A 19,527-nucleotide genomic window follows, 5' to 3' on the forward strand; every position below is an offset into this window, starting at 1 on the left:
CCTTAGTGTGGCATGCGAGCTCTTAGTTGCAGCATGCATGTGGGATCTAGTTCCCTGACCATGTATCAAACCCGGCCCCACTGCATTGGGAGGGCAGAGTCTTAACCACTGCGCCACCAGGGAAGTCCCTCGTTATCCTTTTCATTGAAGGGAAACTTGGTTTAGATTCCATAGTTCAAAGGTGTGTCTTGAATCCCCTTTGTTTTCTCCACTCCAATACCATAAACTTGAATCTTCATTGCCTTTCTAGAAGATGAATTAACGTAGAAGCCTCCCAAAAGTTTTCCCTTCTCCTATTCTTTCTCATTTTCAATATATCCTACACACTGTAGGTATTCTGAAAATATCTGCTCTATAACTCCATTTCTCAAAAACCTCTGATAGTTTACCTCCAAGATAAAGGTGGAAGCCTTTAAAATTCATCTTCCGCTCCTCTTCCTCTTCCTTAAGCCCTCTGAGCTGTATCCTCAGGGAATCCCTTTCATTGCTTCAAATCTCCAGTTTCTATTACTCCTCCATACTTTGCTCTTGTTCAGTAAGAATTCCTTGTCTGTTGTAGCAGGTTGGGTTTACCAGGAGGCAGCCTCTGAGATGGAGGTTGGCAGTCTGTGGGGAAAGGGAAGGAAGCAGGATTGAGCAGTGGGAGAAGATGGGCTGAGGTACAGCCTCAGTGGAGTCCTCAGCCACCCCCAGGGGAGCTTAGAGGCTGGGGTGGCCCTTCAGAGTTGTGTTGGCCCAGCTACAACTCTTCATTACTTTATTCTATGGTACATTCTTATTATAGAATTTTAATTTTTTTTTTTATATTGAACATCTGTTTGATGCTCTATTCCTTTTATTTTTTGTATGCCAAGTGCTCAATCCAGTGCCTTACCCATAGCGGGTACACAGTAAATGCTTATTGAATGAGTAAATGAATGAATAGAACTAGGATTTCCTTTGTACTTTTGTTGTCTCATCTTTGTAATGGAATAACCAAGACTTTTGGAAGGACCTTAGTGAAGGGAAGAATGTAGTCATGATGTGCTATAAGTCAGCCCTGGCTTTCTTAGCTTAACAGCAAATCAGCACATATAAATGTCTCAGGTATAGGGAGACTATATAGAGACAGACTATCCGGATGAATAGTATTATCTACCTGAAACTAACTATGGTGATTTCAAACATGCAATGCACACAAGAAAATCAGTCCATTGTTCCTTGGTACCTCATACACCGCTACATACTTTTGTCTTAGTCTTACCACAGATACCAAGGAAAAATGTTTACTCAATATTATAGATGAGAAACAAGCCTAGCTACCTAAACTAGATAGGATCTATTAACCGACCTACCTAAAGTCAAACAACAAATTGTTGGTATTGATGTGACTAAACATACATGTCCTGACTCCTTGTCTGATGTGCTCATTACAACAGACTGCTTAAGATGAAGGGATTTCTCCCATTACTGTATTCTGCCTAATAACACTTCAGACTCTTGACCAAACCTATAATCTTCTCTCTTCCCACCCAAACCTCCTCCCCAGCCCGTGTTCCATATGTTAGTTAGCAGCAGCTTCATTTTGCTCCTCACCAAAGCTTGAGACCAGACCAACCCTGACTCTATCTCTCTCTCATAACAAGCTTCTCTCAGGTGACAACTTTACCGTAGTTACTGTGGCACACACCAGGGTAATTAAGACAGAATTTCTCCCCTCAGAGAGCTCACAACCTTGTCCTATGTGTGTTGAGGGCACTAGGAATGAGGAGAAAAATCAACAGACAAATATGGTCGTGATGCAGTGCTAAATGCTGTCATGATAAAGGTAAGCCTGGGGCAGTTGACCCAAATTGTGAGGTTGAGTCTTAAAAGACAATAGGAATTAGGTGACTGTGCTTGTGGCAAACACATTTCCCATTTCAGAGTCTGTGAAACGTGCCGACCACTGTGGAGGAGGGAATAAGTAACGGAAAATGAAGGTAGCACTAAGCCAGATTTTAATGGGCCTTGTATATCAGTCTGAGGAGTTTGCTTTGGGTTTGGTTTGGTTTTTGTTTTGATTTGTTTCTTAGCTTGAAGTCAAGCAGCTGACGGACTTTAAGCAGGGCAGGCAAGAGAGCTTTGTGAAGAACGGATAGAAGAGTAGTTAGCCTGGGAAAAGAGAAAACTGGAAGTAGAATAGGTCATCCAAAAGTGGGAGGGGTCTTGGAGAGGGGCCATGGCCTAAGCAAGCATGGCCTCATCCAAGATGAGTGGTTAATGGGATGGCAAGAAGCAGAGAATCCGTGGAGACCACTCTCCACGGCAGAGGAAGTTGAAAGGTCACTGATTGATTGGCAGAGAAAAGGTGAAAGGTTGATTGGCAGAGAAAAGGTGAAAGGTCACTGATAACTTAGGAAGGGGTAGGATTTAGGGAGGGTTCTGCAGATAATAGTTTTTTAAGTTAGAGCAACTTGAAAATATTTATATGCTGAAGACAGAGAGAGAGAAAGTCTAAGAAGCAAGTGAAGCTAAGGAAACGGACAGGACAATGGAGTTTAACATCTTGGTTGAGTTGTCCCAAACCTGGCTGATCATCAGGGTCACCTGAAGTGCTTTGTCAAAAATGTCTATTCTTTGGCCCCCAACCCAGACCTAGTGAATCAGAATGTTGGCTTGGTAAAGCTTGGGAATCTGTAGGCTTCAAAAACTGATGGCGATGATCAGCCAGGCTTGAGAACTCCACCTCTGTTAATTTTCTCTTATTCTTTCCATGAGTGTTTGGAAACTACCTTGACCTTTGGGTCCTCTGGGAATGGTCTCTGAGAAAGGAAGAGGGTAGAGCAGTGGATCCTGTGCTGATTTTGGATTGCCCCAGAAATTTGTTCTGGGTTGTCTGAGCCCATGAGCAAGCTGCCTCAACAGAATCAACTGGACTGGTTGATTTACATGATGTAATTAGCTTAGAATGCACATGATGAACTGCGAGCTTGGAACAGAATCAGAGATTTGTGGATGTCCTCTCCTTAGTATTAGACTAAAGTAAATACAATGAGATGGCTGGCTCAGCTGCCATTAACCTCACTTCGGCAATGGGCTTTAGTGGAAGAATCAGAGGACCTGTGTGGCCTGGATCCTCTTCCAGGCCCAAAGCTTAAGTAACTCCTCCCTTTGAGCCAGAATATCCTTAGCTATAAAATGATAATAACAGTATCACTTTGGTAAACCTCCACATTCTGGTTCTTGCTAGCTGTTAAATACTTGGGGAAAATTAACCTCTATATACTTTGGTTTCCTGAATTATAAATAAAACCCACCTCATAGAGTTGCTGTAAGAATTAACTGAGATAATATAAATAAAAGACCTTGCAAAGTGCCTGGTACGTGGTCAAACACTCAATATGCTTGCCCCTTCTGGAACAATATACACAGTATCCATGAAATATGGCCCCTCCGGAATACGTGGTAAAACGATACTCAGGATGTGAGCAAGGTGTAGGAATTGGAAAGGTGTGATAGGGTATAACGCCAGAAATTTTGTTTGGAGTCCTCAGGATGTTAATTTATTTTACTTCCCTCCAAAAGGATTGCAGTTGCACAGAGTATTACTGAAAGGTGCTACGTAATTTCTGGTCTGTTAGGAAAGTATGTGTGTTTTTGTGTGTCTGCACCTCTGTGTGCTTAGGACAGCTCCTGTATTTTACATTTGGCAAGCTGTGGGAAGTAGATAGCTCTGTGTGCTTTGCTGAGCGGTGTTGGGCTGGGCATCGGGAAGCCCAGAGTTCCTCGAAGCGGGAGCACAGGCTTTCTGTTACAGGACATTTTCCCTTTGTCCCTACCTCCGCTGGATAATGCTATTGAGAAAGTCACAGCCCAAATACAGGCAGTTCATAATCCATCTCTTTCTCATTGGCCTGGTGAGTTAAGCATTAAAGAAGGCAGGCAAGGACTTTGGGGACGTGGTTGGTTTTGTTTTGACTGGAGAGGCCAATGACATAAGAACTAGTCAGATGTAGATGATAAAATTGGAAGGAAAATATTTGGGGACCGTGGAATCTGGGACCCATATGTTAGAATTATCCACAGACAGTTCAGTACAGTGTGTGCAGGCAGATCTTGAGACCCAATAGACAGGAATGCCTAGAAAGAGGAAAGGCACAGATTTTCAGCTGCTTACCTGATGACAGTTTGTCAAAGAAAAAATAAGCCAATGGGTATGGCAAAATTCTTGGTCTTCACATATAATTAGCATAGGACGTATAAGTGAGAAATAGTCAGTTGTTGAAGGGAACGGAGAGGGTTGCCTTTAAAGAACCAGGAGCCATCACAGGGAACTCCACATCCTTTAAAGGCCAACATTAAGTTTTCTCCATCATTCTCATTTAAATGTTTCTTGGTACTGTTTGGACATTTTGCAAAGTATTGAATCACTATTAATAATCTCATAGTACTGACCTACAGCTTCTAAGCGAATAGGAAGTGAGAATGCTCTTCCTTTTTTCTTTCATAAACTTGATAAAAGCTCTTCCTCTCTAGTTGTAAGTCCATGCACTTCCTTCCTATTGACCTTCATTCTTTGCCCTCTTACCACTTTTCTCTGGGCTTCTACAGGATCTTTGGAAACACATTGTCCAAATCTATTACTTTACAGATGAGGAGATTGTGAAATCACATGCATCAGCCAACATCATCATTCACTGATTCACTCAGCAAGTACTGACTGAGTGCTTCCTAAAAACTGGGCTTGTGCCAGGGCCAGGGAATGTGATGAACAAAATTGACTTGGCCCCTGCCCTCCTGGGACTGACAGCTCCTCTGCATGAGAGACACGAAACAAATAGCGGCAGAAATAAATACACCGAACTTACCAACTTTTGCCATCTATGGCAAAAATTTCCTATGAAGGAACATACTGGATGCTCTGAGGGAGGATAATAATGGAGAGTGGTCAGGGAAGGTCTCTCTGAGAAGGTGAGGAGTTATTCCATTGCAAAAAGATTGGCATATTTACAGAACTAAAAAGAAATAGCTCTCGATGTACAATGTAGTGAGTTGAAAAGGGGAAAGGTGAGGCAGGGGAGTAGGAAGGGACCAGATGGTACAGGGCCTGATGGGGTTGGATTTAATCCTAGGCGTGATTATGTGGGAAACCTTTGAACAGTTTTAAGCAAATCAGTGGTGGGATTTGATTTCCATTTTAGAAAGATGCCTTTGGATACTGGATAGAAAGTTAAACTGAAGGTCAGAGAGCTTGCCAGTCAGAGATGGCACTTTAACCCATGGCTGCTTATTCCCCAGCCCGTCTGATTTACCAGGGTATCCCTTCTAGTTCCTAAGAGCCAACCTGAATTAAGTAAAAAGTGCAAAATAGCCCTGTGCCCGTGTCCAAATGGCTTTCTTATGCCTGCTCAATTTGACAGTGAAAGAAAAAGACACATCAGGCTCACATCTCTAACCAGTTGAGCACCTACAAAATAATTAAGAGGTATCAGCGCTATAGTTTCTCTCTCAAATAAAAACTCCCTTTATTATCTAAAATACACTATTGTTTGACCTCATGCACAGTTCTGAGTGCTGTAATTACCGTCGACTCTACCTTCCAAGCTGTAGCTTGTGTCTCTGCCATTTTCCAGATAGACCAGCCTGTGGGGTCGATGGTAAAGCCCATGACATTGGACTCCCAGCTGGTGTGTGCCAGTTTTAGCAGTTCATCAGTTTGTTTTTTCTCACAAGATTAAATGCTCACTTTAGCCTTATGTCTTATTTCAATTTTGAAATCGTTCCTTAAGGAGTCAAGTGTCTCCTTAATTGTATTTATTTATACTGTATATTTACAAACCGATGCAGCTGATTATTCTGATTGAGAACCATCAACCTGTTTATATATTTATTCTTCCTCTCAAGAAGTACTCAGTGCGTTTTTTATCTATTCATTGCTAATTCATTCAGCATGTATCTATGGACATGTAGAAACACTATAGTGTTCTGGAAAGAGCCAGGACTTTGGAGGCAGACACCTAGGTCAAATCATGACTCTGCCCTTATGACTCTGAACAAGTTAGTTCTTTATCTGTAAAATGGGTATAATAGCAAACTCATAGAGTCTTTATAAAACATCAAACTGTGTATAAAACTAGTTTGTATGCTGCTCAATAAATTTGCACTATTATCAAATCAACTTTATTGAGGAATAATTGACAGCTAATAAACTTTACATGTTTAGCATATACAGTTGACATGTATAGTCCCGTGAAATCATCCGACAAACAGGCTTTTTCTCTCTCCATTTACCTATTTTTGTACTGGTTGCATTGGCAGTAGTGTTGGGAGAAGGGAGTGTTTATCATTTTTAAACATATTTATAATTATGATTGCTCTATATTGATTTATTTAATCATTGCTCTATATTTAATTAATGTTTAATTGGATTTGGCATTAGAGGAAAGTAAGATTTTAGAATTTATCAAACAAAAGTATCAAAACATTCGAGAAATAGTACTTCCATGCAGATCTTCCCAGCCTGTATGCTGCAGATATCACGCAGAGTGTGCACCTTGATGTGAAAAGTACTGGGAATCTCTGCTTCAGGGGTAACAGACGTGGCTCAGATATAGATCTCACCCTCAAGGATCTTTGAGTCTAGGGATGGAGGATCGAACAGTTTCCTGTTAGGACAGTAATTCTAGCTAGAAGGTGGGAAGAGGTAAAATGCTGGAGGATGTCAGAGGGTGTGATGAACTTCTGTCCTGGGGTTCGGGTTCAGCTTCAGTGAGGAAAAAAACATTCACTGCCTCCTTCACGTGTGTCTTTTCTGAGATCGGTGTGCAGAGCAGTTTAGACAGATACAGACCCTGCCCGTTGATAACTTAAAGCCTAGCACTGTGCATCGTGGGCTCACAGGTTGGGCGTCTGCCCAGCTTTTCTTCCCGGACAGCTTCCAGCATTTCTGAGGAAGGAGTGAGCGTGTGGGACCCCAGCCCAAGTGATCCAGTGGTCAGGACGCCTAACTGACTCCTGTGAATGGGGGAAGACCCCTCTGGGTTCTCTGCGTACATAACAGGGCTGTCATCCACCTCCACCTCTAAGTCAGGAGGGGGCCTGCCTGGGGTGCACACCACAATGATAGATTGATGGCTTCTGGGCCCTGGGGTCCTCATTACCATCATAGCTGTCATCTTCTGCTAGTGCTGAATAACAGATGAAATTTAATCAGATACCAAAGGAGTTCTCAGCAGGAGGGTTTGAGGAACCTTGCCCGATACTTAGGCTCTAGTGCTGGAAAGGAACCAGAGCGATCTTTTGTGGGGAGACTAAATGTATCACACACTATGTGAATTCTGATTTATTTTTAAAACATTCTTGCTCTCATTGGCTCCCCTTCTAATAGTCTCACTGCAGCCTGTTTATTGTTACAGATGTTACTTTTGAATGAGGTCACCGAGCTTTCCTTTCTCCCAAAGGCGGTGTTTGCCTTTTTATTGCTGGGTTGGCAGGGCTGCCTGGAGAAGAGTGCTAATAGGAGATCAAGGTTGAGCTTCAGACTCCCGGGAGACAAGGCGGAGAAAAACCCTCTTCCGTGTTTACACGCACTCACGTCAGCACTGGTCCCCGGAGAGGGAGTGGTCGCCTGAGTCCAGGTGATGACCTGGATAAGGCTGGCTGGCAGAGTGGAGAGAGGGGATAGGCGTTGTGGTCATACACTGGCTTGACTCCCTTCTTGTCCGCTGTGAAACCTCAAGCGAGTCAACAACCCTCTCTCAGCCTGTTTCCTCCTCTGTAACTTGGGGTTAATAAGTGTTGACTCCTAGGATTTGTGTGAGGCTACAGTGTGCTGTATGTAGCTCCTGGGTGTGTGTTGGGCAGGGTAACTGCTGAACATTTTTGAAGGCCTCCACATTTTACACAGCGTGGTTGGAGGACCACTGCCCAAACCGGGCTTGCCGCTGACGTTCGCAAATTCGCATTGATTGAACACACCCACACGTTCTTTTATGGATGTCTGTGGCTGCTTTCGCACCACAAGGCAGTGTTGGGTAGTTGGAACAGAGACCATATGGTCTGCAGAGCCAGAATCAGTGACCACCTGGCCCTTTACAGAAGCTTGCTGACCCCCAAGCCAGACTAAAGGATGGCCATGTGTTGGGGACTTCCCTGGTAGTCCAGTGGTTAAGACTCCACACTTCCACCGCAGGGGGTCGGATCCCTGGTCGGAGGACTAAGATTTCCACATGCTGCAAGGTGCAGCCAAAGGGAAAAAAAAAAAAAAAAAAGAATGGCTCTGTGGCATTCAGAGCTTCATATATATATTTTTGCCAAATACACCTCATGCTTTCTTGTTTTGCTCCATTTCCCTCTATGTGATTCTTCTGATGTATTGCTTTTTACAGGAGGGCTTGTTTTCTGCTCATCTTTGTATATCTTGCAACATGTAAAGCAGTACCCTACACATAGTAGCGTGCAATACATAAATGAGGTGGTGTGGAGCAGAGTGAAGGGGCATCAGAGAAGAGAGAAAGACTTCATGGAGTTTTGGGGACAATATTGCACACAGTAAGGTGGCTGCCAGCCCAGCTGCAAACCAGTGGCAGGGATGCAGTACACTTAGGAAGGGAGGCAACACCAACTGATGTGAAGAACACGGGACCAGATTTGAATCCCAGCTCAGCCAGTTCCTGACAAGGCCTCAGCCAATTTGCTTAAGCTCTGTAAGCATATTTTCTCAACTCCAAAGTAGGGAATAATAATACCAGCTTCTGCTTTGTGACCACCTAGAGGGGTGGGATAGGGAGGGTGGGAGGGAGACGCAAGGGGGAGGAGATATGGGGATATATGTATATGTATAGCTGGTTCACTTTGTTATAAAGCAGAAACTAACACACCATTGTAAAGCAATTATACTCCAATAAAGATGTTAAAAAAATAATGATACCACCTTCATCCTAGGGTTGTTTTATGGATTAAATGAGATAACGTGAGGGAAGGCCTCTATTCCAGTGCTGCCATGTTGGAATCATTCTGTAAGCTATTCCTGAATGATTATGGTTCTCATTTTTCAAGTACTATGATGCTGTTTCCCTCATTGTGAAGTGAACAAGGTCAAGGTCACAGGTCTAGTCCCTCGGGAGACTAGCCTATTAATATTACTGTTTTCCACAGTTAGAGAACATACCCCAAGCCAGCAAGTATACACTGGCTTAACAGGGACCAGCCCAGTGAGGAGAGAGATTAATGCAAATGAATCATTTATGCTGGAAAAATAATCCACGACATATAGTGTCACCATACAATGTTAAGAGCGATTGCTTCACTTGACTGAAACATTCATTATATTTTCTATTCATGGGGTATTTTTTTAAGGGACAGAAAGAAAATGTTTAGTAGAAAATTTACAGCCTTATACCTACTGGGATTTCTTCATAGTACAAACCATTTATGCAAAACAGATGCCTGAGGCACAGTGCCTGCATGCACCTGTGGATTTGTCGGTTATATGTCTTTTTCCCACTCCTCCAGTTCTTGCAGACAACCTGAAATCCAACCCTGGAATTAAGTGGCAGTATTTCAGTTCAGAAGAAGGAATTTTCACTGTTTTCCCAGCACACAAGTTCCGGTGTAAGGGCAGCTATGAGCATCGCAGTAGGTACGTTGACTTGCTTGCCAAAGTTTTAATTACTGCTTAAGAGTAATCTGTATAAAATATAGACTCCCCATTCATACACACAGCTCTGCCTCCAAACTGTGGTTTCAGAAACTTATCCTGAAATGATTTCATTATTTAACATATGTGGGTGTAGAAATGCCTGGGAAGGCAAATGATGAAGCCTGGAACTTTTTCAGAACTATCTAACAAGCCAAGTAAAACAAGGTATTTACTAAGAAATAAAAAATTTTGAAGCACCCAGTCTGTTTTGACTTTCAGACACCTTCGTTGAGAGACAAATGATAATACCTTCTCTCAAGGGCAGCGCTAGAAGACTTTATAGCATATCTCAGAATAGAGTTTGTGATTCTCAGCTTTCCTTTCTGTGATAACATGCTTGGCCATCCTTTTGAAATTTACATGCAAATCTCAGCTACTAGAAGTTTGAAGGTTGTCCAGAAAACACTGGATCGAGGATCCTTAATATGCTGCTTTTCTCAGGAAATGACTTGAGATGCTACCACTTAGCTAGAAGGGCGGTAATGGTGAGATAAGTTGTATGACAACACTCATCAATTTACAGAACCCCTTAGGCAAAGATACTTCCCTTTTGAATCCCCACAGTTTCCCTTTTGCAGTGTTAGATGTTTGATGCCAGAACTTCTGGAACTAGTGCAAGATGCCTGCTTTTCATGCCACGTTTTTTGAGACTAAACCACCATTTTAGCTTCTTTCCATCTTTGTTTTAAATTATATCTATTCACTAAACTTATTGTGATAATCACTTCATGATGTATGTAAGTCAAATCATTATGCTGTACACCTTAAACTTATACTGTGCTGTATGTCAATTACATCTCAATACAACTGGAAAAAATAAATAAATAAATCGTATCTAAAATTTTCCCCAAGGAAAATACTACTTCTGTGCTCTTCCTAGAGGGACATTTGTATCATTTGTATGGTTTCTTCCGTTCCCTCCCTAGACAGCATGGTGAAGACTTGAGCATCTTGGAGACTGTTCCAGAATCCGTGACCTTGGGTTCTAGTCTGGCTCATCTCTCAGGAGAGGCCAAAGACACCATAAACCATCTAATTCTCATTTACTTCTAAGAAGATAGATTAGATGGCATTCTGCTTTTAATGAATCACCTGTGAGGGATGGTCCAAAAGGAAAAGCAGCACCTTGTCACAAATCAACATTCACCTACACTCGGGAGGTTTCACGAATCTCTACCCTAAATATGCATTAAATCAATCCTCAAGCCCCTGTTCCCTTGACTAAGTAATCTGAGTTCCTCTCCTCGTAGATTGCTGTCGCCGTCTCTTGACCTGTCCTCTCACCTCTGAGGCCTTTGCAGGGTCTCCACATCCTTTGAAGTGTGGAGTGGGTTTGCAGAACATATCAGAAGGAGCCAATCACACTATGAGGACCGCCCCAGATTGTACATATAATGCTGCTATTTATGTATCCCAGTGAAGCAGTTTTTAACAATTTATTGTGACAGTGTGAACACATATTCTGCTCTTCATTTATGTTGAGTTGAATTGGAAAGGAGGGGGTATGTCATTTAAAAAAAAAAAAATCTACTCACCTAGCTTGGAGGACTTAAAAGTTCAGTATTCGACATGGTTGTCAGTGTTGGGATAGACAGATTTCCTTATTTTCTGTTGCCTCTTTCGCTTCTGTAGCCACCGCTCTTGGGTTTTGTTTATCCAGTTTCCCTACTTGGCTGAATGGTATTGACTAGTGAAAATATAGTAGTGCTTTAGTATTAATGTAGGACTTTTGGCTTGAGAACAATTAGTGTAAACTTGGCCCAATTTTGAGCTTTTTTGGTACTTTGCCTGTATTTCTTAATTTGTGCCCAGGCTTTTGTGACTCAACTGGCATCTAACATTTCACAGAAAACTCTAGTGTTTTAGGGGTGTCGATAAAGGAGAGAATTCTCTCGAGGCTGATTTGCTCTCTTAAGCTCCCTCTAATTTGTTCCAGCTTTAAAACTGTGAATAGAGACCTCATTAAGCCTCTTCTCGCAAACCTGCCTGCACCACACGTTAGCAGAAGGCTGCTTTGCTGGGAGGCACTTCTCCTTTGGCGTTCCCCCCACCTCCACCCCCTCTCCCCTCCACCCCCTTTGCTTAATGTTGGCAAACAAAAACCTGGCAAGAAGAGTGGCTATCACTGGCTTGGACAAATCTGATGGCACAGTTTTAAATGCTCGGATAAGGGGTCTTTTGGTGGCTGACCTGTGTAAATTGTTTCAGTACAGAAAGGAAAAGGGCCCTCCTAGCAGTGGCTTTTGTCTGGGGAGAGAGAAACCAGACCAGCTATTCAAAGCTGCTCAATGTGCTCACAGATGACAGGCTGCCTCGGTTTTAGCCAAGCCCCACTCTTAAATCTGCAGAGGACCCTGCACTGGCCGGTGGACTTTTTTCTCCCTGTTATTCTGTCTCTGCCCCCTGGGGGGCCACCAGTTCCATTTCCAGGGAGGGTGGACTTTCACATATGCTGAAAAAGCCAGCCTTCCAAAGGCTTTGCTTCTTAAATCCTTCTCCCGGTTGCTTTAATCTTTGGAAGGCAGAAGTCACCAATCCCTGTTCTGCAGACACATGAGGTGTTGTTTTCAGTGCACCAGAATAGTTTCTCGTTCCACGCTGGTCTCTCCATCCTTGTGCCAAACCCCCAGAAACACAGGGAGGCCAGCGTGCCTGCCCATCTGTAGCACTCACAGCTGTGTTAGGTTGAGGCCTTTACTGTAAACCAGGACTGACCCCAGAGAGCTTCTCCCCCTTCTAGACCTATCTACGTCTCCACTGTCCGGCCGCAGTCAAAGCACATAGTAGTGATCCTGGACCACGGGGCTTCCGTCACAGACACCCAGCTTCAGATTGCCAAGGACGCTGCCCAGGTCATCCTCAGCGCCATCGATGAACACGATAAGGTGATGATGACCCCAGTGACCCCCCCCCATTGGCATTGGGTCTTTCTTGAATACCTTTTTTAAAGTACGTTATGTTTTATGATATGTATTTTTCAATCCACCTTTAAAAATGACTTTGAGAAAAGAGAGTGCTGTAGTTTTTATCCTAGTATTTAAGGAAGCAGCTGCCAACCCTGGTTCCAAATCTCTTTATAAAACCATCCCCACCAAACTGAGTCTTGCACTTCCTTAATGGCCCCTGCCTAGACTTCTAATTAGCTGTGACTTTCACACTGGATATTATAGGAAGGAGGAACAGGGCTAGGGCTTGGACACTGGTGGATGACTTGTCTTTATCTCAAGATTGATGGGAGGGAAGGGAGAAAAGAAGGCTGCTAGAGGTTTACTAATCTCTAGGACACCTCAGAGATAGGCGTGTTTACAACTAATGATAATCTATTGCCTGTAGACATTTTCTGCTTCATCATTTTGACTTTTCCACCTCCTAAGGTTTTACTCACTAATCTAGTTGTTTAAAACACGCACCCTATGCCTTTACCCTCACCGCCACCTCCAGTAGGAGAATCCAGACGATTAGTACTTGCCAAGATTTTTCTGTGTGCGAAATACTGTTTTTAATGTTCTAGATGAACACCGTACTGCTGACTTCATCTTGGAACAAAAGCCAAATTCTAGGGTCCCTGTCCCTTACCAATCCTTAACTAATCTTCTTCAAATTTGATAGGTTGATGCCTCTAGGCATTTCTTTTTAAACTCTCCGAAACTGTTCTGTAGGACTTGTCACTTTTGGCGCTCTTCTGAAATGCAGAAAACCTTTCCCTGGCAGAATAACAGGGTTTGTTTGTCTGTTTGTTTTCCCCTCCAGATCTCCATGCTGACTGTGGCAGACACCGTCAGGACTTGCTCACTTGACCAGTGCTATAAGACATTCCTGTCTCCAGCCACCAGTGAGACAAAAAGGAAAATGTCCACCTTCGTCAGCAGCGTCAAGTCTTTGGACAGCCCTACCCAGCACGCGGTGGGATTTCAAAAGGCATTTCAGCTGATTCGAAGCACAAACAATAGCACCAAGTTCCAAGCAAGTAAGTGCCTTTGCTCACTAATAAATTAGTTGCTCATAAACTAACAGATAAAGGATGGCAATAGAAATATATTGTAAATTGATCACATAACTATGTCTAGAGGGATTTTTTTCTACATTGACGGGATAAAAATTTCTTGTGTTGTCATAATGGTCATCTAATACTAGGATCTTACTAGATTTTCTCATCTTTTCCAATCAAAGGTACTCAAGTCTGCACGATTTCTTTACTCCCTGAGCCTCTTCTTCCTGCCCCTTTATTAGGAACATATCCCCGTTTATTTCCCAGGAGAATATCCACATCCTTTTTGATGCTAATTGTCAGCCTCGCGTCCTCAGTGACTTAGAGTGGCTGTCTGCTTGTGCGCATGTGCTCAGAAAGGGGGCAGCCGGAATTCTTGCCTTGATCCTTCCTTCTTCTAACCAGCTGTCATTTAGATGAGCACAGCCCTTCAAATGTACAAAGGCACTCTAATTTAATTTTCATGTATTAAAGAAAATCTGGAATTAGGATGCATGCTAAAGTAAAGGGAAGGATATTTGAAATAAGATACATGCTTTGAAACTACTGAAAGGAATCTATGTCGTTTTCTCTTTTATATTCGAAAATCTGTTTGTAGGTTGTTTTTTTCAATGAATGTATCCTATTGAGATAAATTTAAAGAATATATTTTCAAGCTCTTCAGTGTGTCTGCATTAAAACTAAGACAACGTTGATAAATGCACAACTTAGTGCCTGGCACATGATGGGCCCTTGAAAGACAGAAGCTACTGTAATTATTACAACAAATGATGGTAGATGGCGTATCAGTTTTATGTTTCTGTGTATTGTTATCTCACAGTTTCTTATCTCACAGTTTCCGTGGGTCAGGAGTCCATGTGTTGCTGAGCTGCTTCTCTGTTTAGGACTGCACAAGGCTGCGTTCTAGGTGTCAGCCAAGTCTGTGGATTCATTGAGGGTCAGAGTCCTCTTCCAGGCTCAATGGTTGGCAGAATTCATTTCTTTGCAATTGTGAAACTCATGTCTACTTGTTTCTTCAAGGCCAGGAGGAGAGCATCTTTTCTTCAAGCCCCTGACTTCGGGGAAGGCTTGGACCCCCTTTTAAAGGGCTTGTCTAACCTAATCAGGCTTACTCTCCCTTTTGATTTAAACAGATTACTCTCCCTCATGGTTAACTTATTAAGATCTTAATTATGTCTGCAGAATCCCTCCATCTTTGCCAAATATATAGCACAGTCACAAGAATGATATCCCATCACCTTAGCCATATTCTATTGGCCAGAAGCAAATTACTGGTCATGCCCACACTCAAGAGGAGGGAGTCATACAAGGGTGGGGGTCACTGGGGTCATCTTAGAATTTTGCCTGCCAGCCTTGGCAAGCACCAGCTATCCACAGGCCAATATTACAGGATGGCTGAGTGTGAAGTTGTCCATAGTTCAGTAAGGCCAAAGGATAAGGCTGACCTCTCAAGTATTCAAGATAAATTGGCTAGTTGGTCAATGCCATTCACCTGTGGATGCCATTTACCAGCTGCCATCCGGCTGTCAGCATTCCTCACCAGATGTGCTCTTTTTACTTGATTCTTCAGTCATCAAACCATCTTTAGAGGTGAAGTCCAATTTCGATGATTATTACACTGCTTAAGTAATGGAGAGAAATGTTATACTGGCAGCAGCCAGCCAGGCAGTGAGTGTGTCAGGTGAGCTCGAGGTAAGGTAATGAGGATTGTTTGGGGAGCACAGGAAGCTAGAGGGCGCATGCTCCATCAAGAAGGCAGTTGCTCTTCTGTTCAGCCTCTCGCTGCCTTGCGGGAATGCCTCTCCAGTGTTGCCAGATCTTCTGTTTTAAGAGAAGCCAGAAATCTGGATTTTTATGTGAAACCTCTTCATTTTCAAATGTTGTCATTTGTTCCAGCTTTAAAACTGTGAATAGAGACCTCATTAAACCTCTTCTTAGAAACCTTCCTGCCCTGCACATTAGCAGAAGACTGCTTTGACAGGAAACGTTTCTCCTTTGGGTTTTGGGGGGGTTTTCTTAATGTTGTCGAGCAAAAACATGGAAAGAAGAGTGACCATCGCAGATTTGGACACATTTTGATGTCTTCTTTCTAAATGCTCAGAGGAGTCTTTTTTAGGCCGAGTAAGATGTTTCTAAAGTTTAGCTCAGAGGCCTCCACTTTACAACTTCTACTGGCAGTTCAAAGAAAAAAGAACCCGAATTAGATTGCGTAAAGAAACACGTAAGGAGGGCTTCCCTGGTGGCGCAGTGGTTAAGAATCCGCCTGCCAATGCAGGGGACACGGGTTCGAGCCCTGGTCCGGGAAGATCCCACATGTTGCAGAGCAACTAAGCCCGTGCGCCACAACTACTGAGCTTGCACTCTAGAGCCCATGAGCCACAACTACTGAGCCCGTGAGCCACAACTACTGAGGCTCACGTGCCTAGAGCCTGTGCTCTGCAACAAGAGAAGCCACCGCAATGAGAAGCCTACGCACTGCAACGAAGAGTAGCCCCCGCTGGCCGCAACTAGAGAAAAGCCCTCGCGCAGCAATGAAGACCCAACGCAGCCAAAAATAAATAAATTAATTAATTAAATAAAATTAAAAAAAGAAAGAAAGAAAGAAACACGTAAGGAATTAGTATTACCCAGTTTATTAAGGAGAGGTTTGAGCTGCTCTCCAGCAATGTTGCACAGTAGTTAAGTATGTGCGTTTTGAATTTCAACCAATGTATGCTCAAATTCCTACTCTGAAATTTCTCTAAGCTTGTGTGAATTATTTGATTTCTCCAGGTCTGGTTTCCCCATCTGCAAACTGGGAGTGATAATAAGATCCAGGGCTCCATCATAAATATTAAATAAATATTAGCTGTGGTTATTATGATATACTGTTTCCTTCAAGACTTCTAGCTCTGGGAACTTCCCTGGCAGTCCAGTGGTTAAAGACTACGCCTTCCAATGCAGGGGGTGTGGGTTCAGTCCCTGGTTGGGGAGCAAAGATCCCACATGCCTTGTGGCCAAAAAACCAAAACATAAAAAACGGAAGCAATATTGTAACAAATTCAATAAAGACTTTAAAAATGGTCCACATTAAAAAAAAAAAAAAAATATATATATATATATATATATATATATATATATAAAAGACTTCTAGCTCTGGCTAAAGGAGAGCAGATACCCTAGACGTCCTAAGTTGACCCCAAGCCCAAAGACGGTCAAGGACCATTAGTAACCTTGGCTACAGCATGGTGAGGGGTCTATGTACTCCTCTTAGGAGCTTGTACTCTATATCATTACTTGTGTTCACTCCACAGGCAATTATTTAGCATCTACTGTATACCTGGCACTGTTTGAAGGCCATGGGATAGGATTATTCCAATGAGCCTACCCTGTAGGGTTATTGTAAGGATTAGTCTATGAATGAAAGTAAAGTATCTGCCCCACATTGGTGGTCATATGAACAAAAGCCACATGGCATATATCATGGTGGCTTTGTGCTAATTTGCTGTGTACTAGTCAGAAAATCTAAAACTTTTATCCAGTGCTGGCTCTTTTTCAGTCCCATGGTGGATCTGTAACTGATACCATCGACACATTTGGATTGTTTGTTCTGGGTTTGTCTGGGGGGTAACTGGTTAGGGAGGGTCATTTTGTAGCAGAAGGAATAAGATGGTTAGGAGTGGGAATCTAATGGCATGGGCAAAGCCCAAATTTGAGTTGTTCTTCCCCCTTTGATATTGACCCCAAGGAATGCTGTTGGCTTAGACAGGGACTTGTCAAATGGAGAGGGTTGCATTTTCTTCCAGGTACATGCTATGTCTTTGCCCTGCCCCAAGTCCCTATAATTACTCATCCCTAACATTACTAGGCTTAATGTTCCCATGAGCGACTAGAGAGGGGATATCCTAGTAAGTAAAAAAATAAATCAGACCAAATTTGGCAGGTCTGATATCTAAAAATAGAAAAATAACTCAATTTTGCCTAAGGAGAGGGCAGGAGTAGAGTCAGGGGCTGGGCAGAGACAGTGAGGATGCTTGCAGAGTGTATGTCTTATTGTTGGGACAGAAAGAAAATACACTTGGCGACCAAAGGAGCTGCAGGCTGCAGGCCCTTCTGGTTTTCCAGTTGTGGACCTGTGCCTAAAACCGGCTCTCAGTGACAGCGTGTTTTATCCAGAATCATAAAGCCAAGTAAAAAAATTCAAGAGTGCATTTTAGGTCAGTCTTACAGGTGTCCAGGAATTTATCACACATAAATGACAAACCACAGGGCGATGGTTTGCTAGCTTCATGGTATATCTGTATTCCACCTGCTAGGGTCAAGTAGTATTTTCTTCCAGTCTGAAGCTTAAGTGAGCTGTTTAGCATCCTAAAAAAACTAATTTACAGGACTGTATTTACAACACTGGAAAAAGATTGACATCTAGTTTAAGACAGGGATATTCCCTAGCTTATGATATTTTTTTACATCAGCTTTCATATCTTAATTTCTGATGAATAAATATGTAATTTAAATTTGCAGTTAATATTTATTAGAGAATTGTTCAAGCATCAAAATTAGCTTTAAGACTTGCTTATATATTAAGTCTTAGTAGTAATTATTCAATTCTGCATAATAAAGGATGTTTCAGTGTCTAAAATGGAAATTTACAAACGGAAGAAAATTCTGTCATTGTACCCTCATAGTTGTTAGGATAATTTTTTTAATTATCTATTCCTGGGTAATAAATTATCCAACACTCACTGGCTTAAGGCAATAAACATTTATTATCTCAGTGTCTGTAGGTCAGAAATCTGGGCACAGCATGGTTGGGTGCCTCTGGCTAAAGGTATCTCATGAGGTTGCAGTTAAACTGTTGTCCACAGCTGCTGTCATCTCATAGTTCAACTTGAGAAAGATCTGCTTCTAAGTTCACTGACGAGGTTGCTGGCAGATTCGATTCTGAAGGCCTCAGTACCTTGCCTCTCCATGGGATAGCTCACAACATGCTCTCTGGCTTCCCCGAGAGAGAGCACACAGGTGGAAGCCACTGTCTTTCTGTAACCTAATCCATCTCTTGACACCCTGTGACCTCTGCTGCATTCTGTTCACAAGAAGCCGGTCATTAAATCTAGTCCACATTCAAAGGGAGACCACACAGGGATGTGAATATCAGGAAGTGAGATTATTGGGGGACCAACCTGGAGGTTGCCTACCCCAGTAACCATGAAGCAATCTCAGATAAATGACAACCATAAGAATCTGAAGAACTAAGCATATAGCATATCAATCATTATTTCTCAATAAAAAGATAAATGTCTGTGTAGGTTGTCTTAAAAATAGATATTGAATCAGGGAATCTCAGATTAAAAAGACAGTATAAAAATCCAGCTGGCTTACTTCCCTTCCTCCCTTAAAGCCATCATTCAGCCTCTGCATCTTTAGTGGTAGGAAATGCACCACTTTTATTTTTGAGTAAATCCACTTGAAATAAGTTTTCACCCTGAGCTAAAATGACTTCCCAATCATTAGCCCTGGTTGGAGAGTCGTTTTACTCTAGAGTCATAGGTGCCACTTCAGGCCAATGCGAGAGTTTCGTTTTTGTTTTGTTTGTGTTGAGGTTTCTTTTTCTCTTTTATTCTCTATTTACCATCACCCTTTGGCTTTCACTCTTTTTTTAAACTATAATTGACCCTTTTTTTTTTAATGTTCTTTTTTTTTTTTACATTTAATTTTTTATTATTTATTTATTTTTTGGCTACATTGGGTCTTTGTTGCTGCGTGCGGGCTTTCTCTAGTTGTGGCGAGCGGGGGCTACTCTTTGTTGCGGTGCACGGGCTTCTCATTGCAGTGGCTTCTCTTGTGGAGCACAGGCTCTAGGTGCACGGGCCTCAGTAGTTGCAGCCTGCGGGCTCAGTAG

The 19,527-nt window shown here is 42.6% G+C and overlaps 1 protein-coding gene across 2 annotated transcripts in view; it reads left to right on the top strand.

The window, feature by feature from the left end:
- The window catches only part of CACHD1 (cache domain containing 1), a 210,493-nt gene that overhangs the window by 138,710 nt on the left and 52,256 nt on the right, over positions 1-19,527 (top strand). For both annotated transcript variants that reach the window (XM_059924016.1, XM_059924013.1), the window contains exons 5-7: positions 9,475-9,601; positions 12,402-12,546; positions 13,412-13,628. In XM_059924016.1, the coding sequence (XP_059779999.1) occupies positions 9,475-9,601; positions 12,402-12,546; positions 13,412-13,628 (489 nt within the window). The remainder of the gene's footprint in view (positions 1-9,474; positions 9,602-12,401; positions 12,547-13,411; positions 13,629-19,527) is intronic.

Source organism: Balaenoptera ricei, chromosome 1 (genome assembly GCF_028023285.1).
Source record: "Balaenoptera ricei isolate mBalRic1 chromosome 1, mBalRic1.hap2, whole genome shotgun sequence".
Lineage (NCBI taxonomy): Eukaryota > Metazoa > Chordata > Mammalia > Artiodactyla > Balaenopteridae > Balaenoptera > Balaenoptera ricei.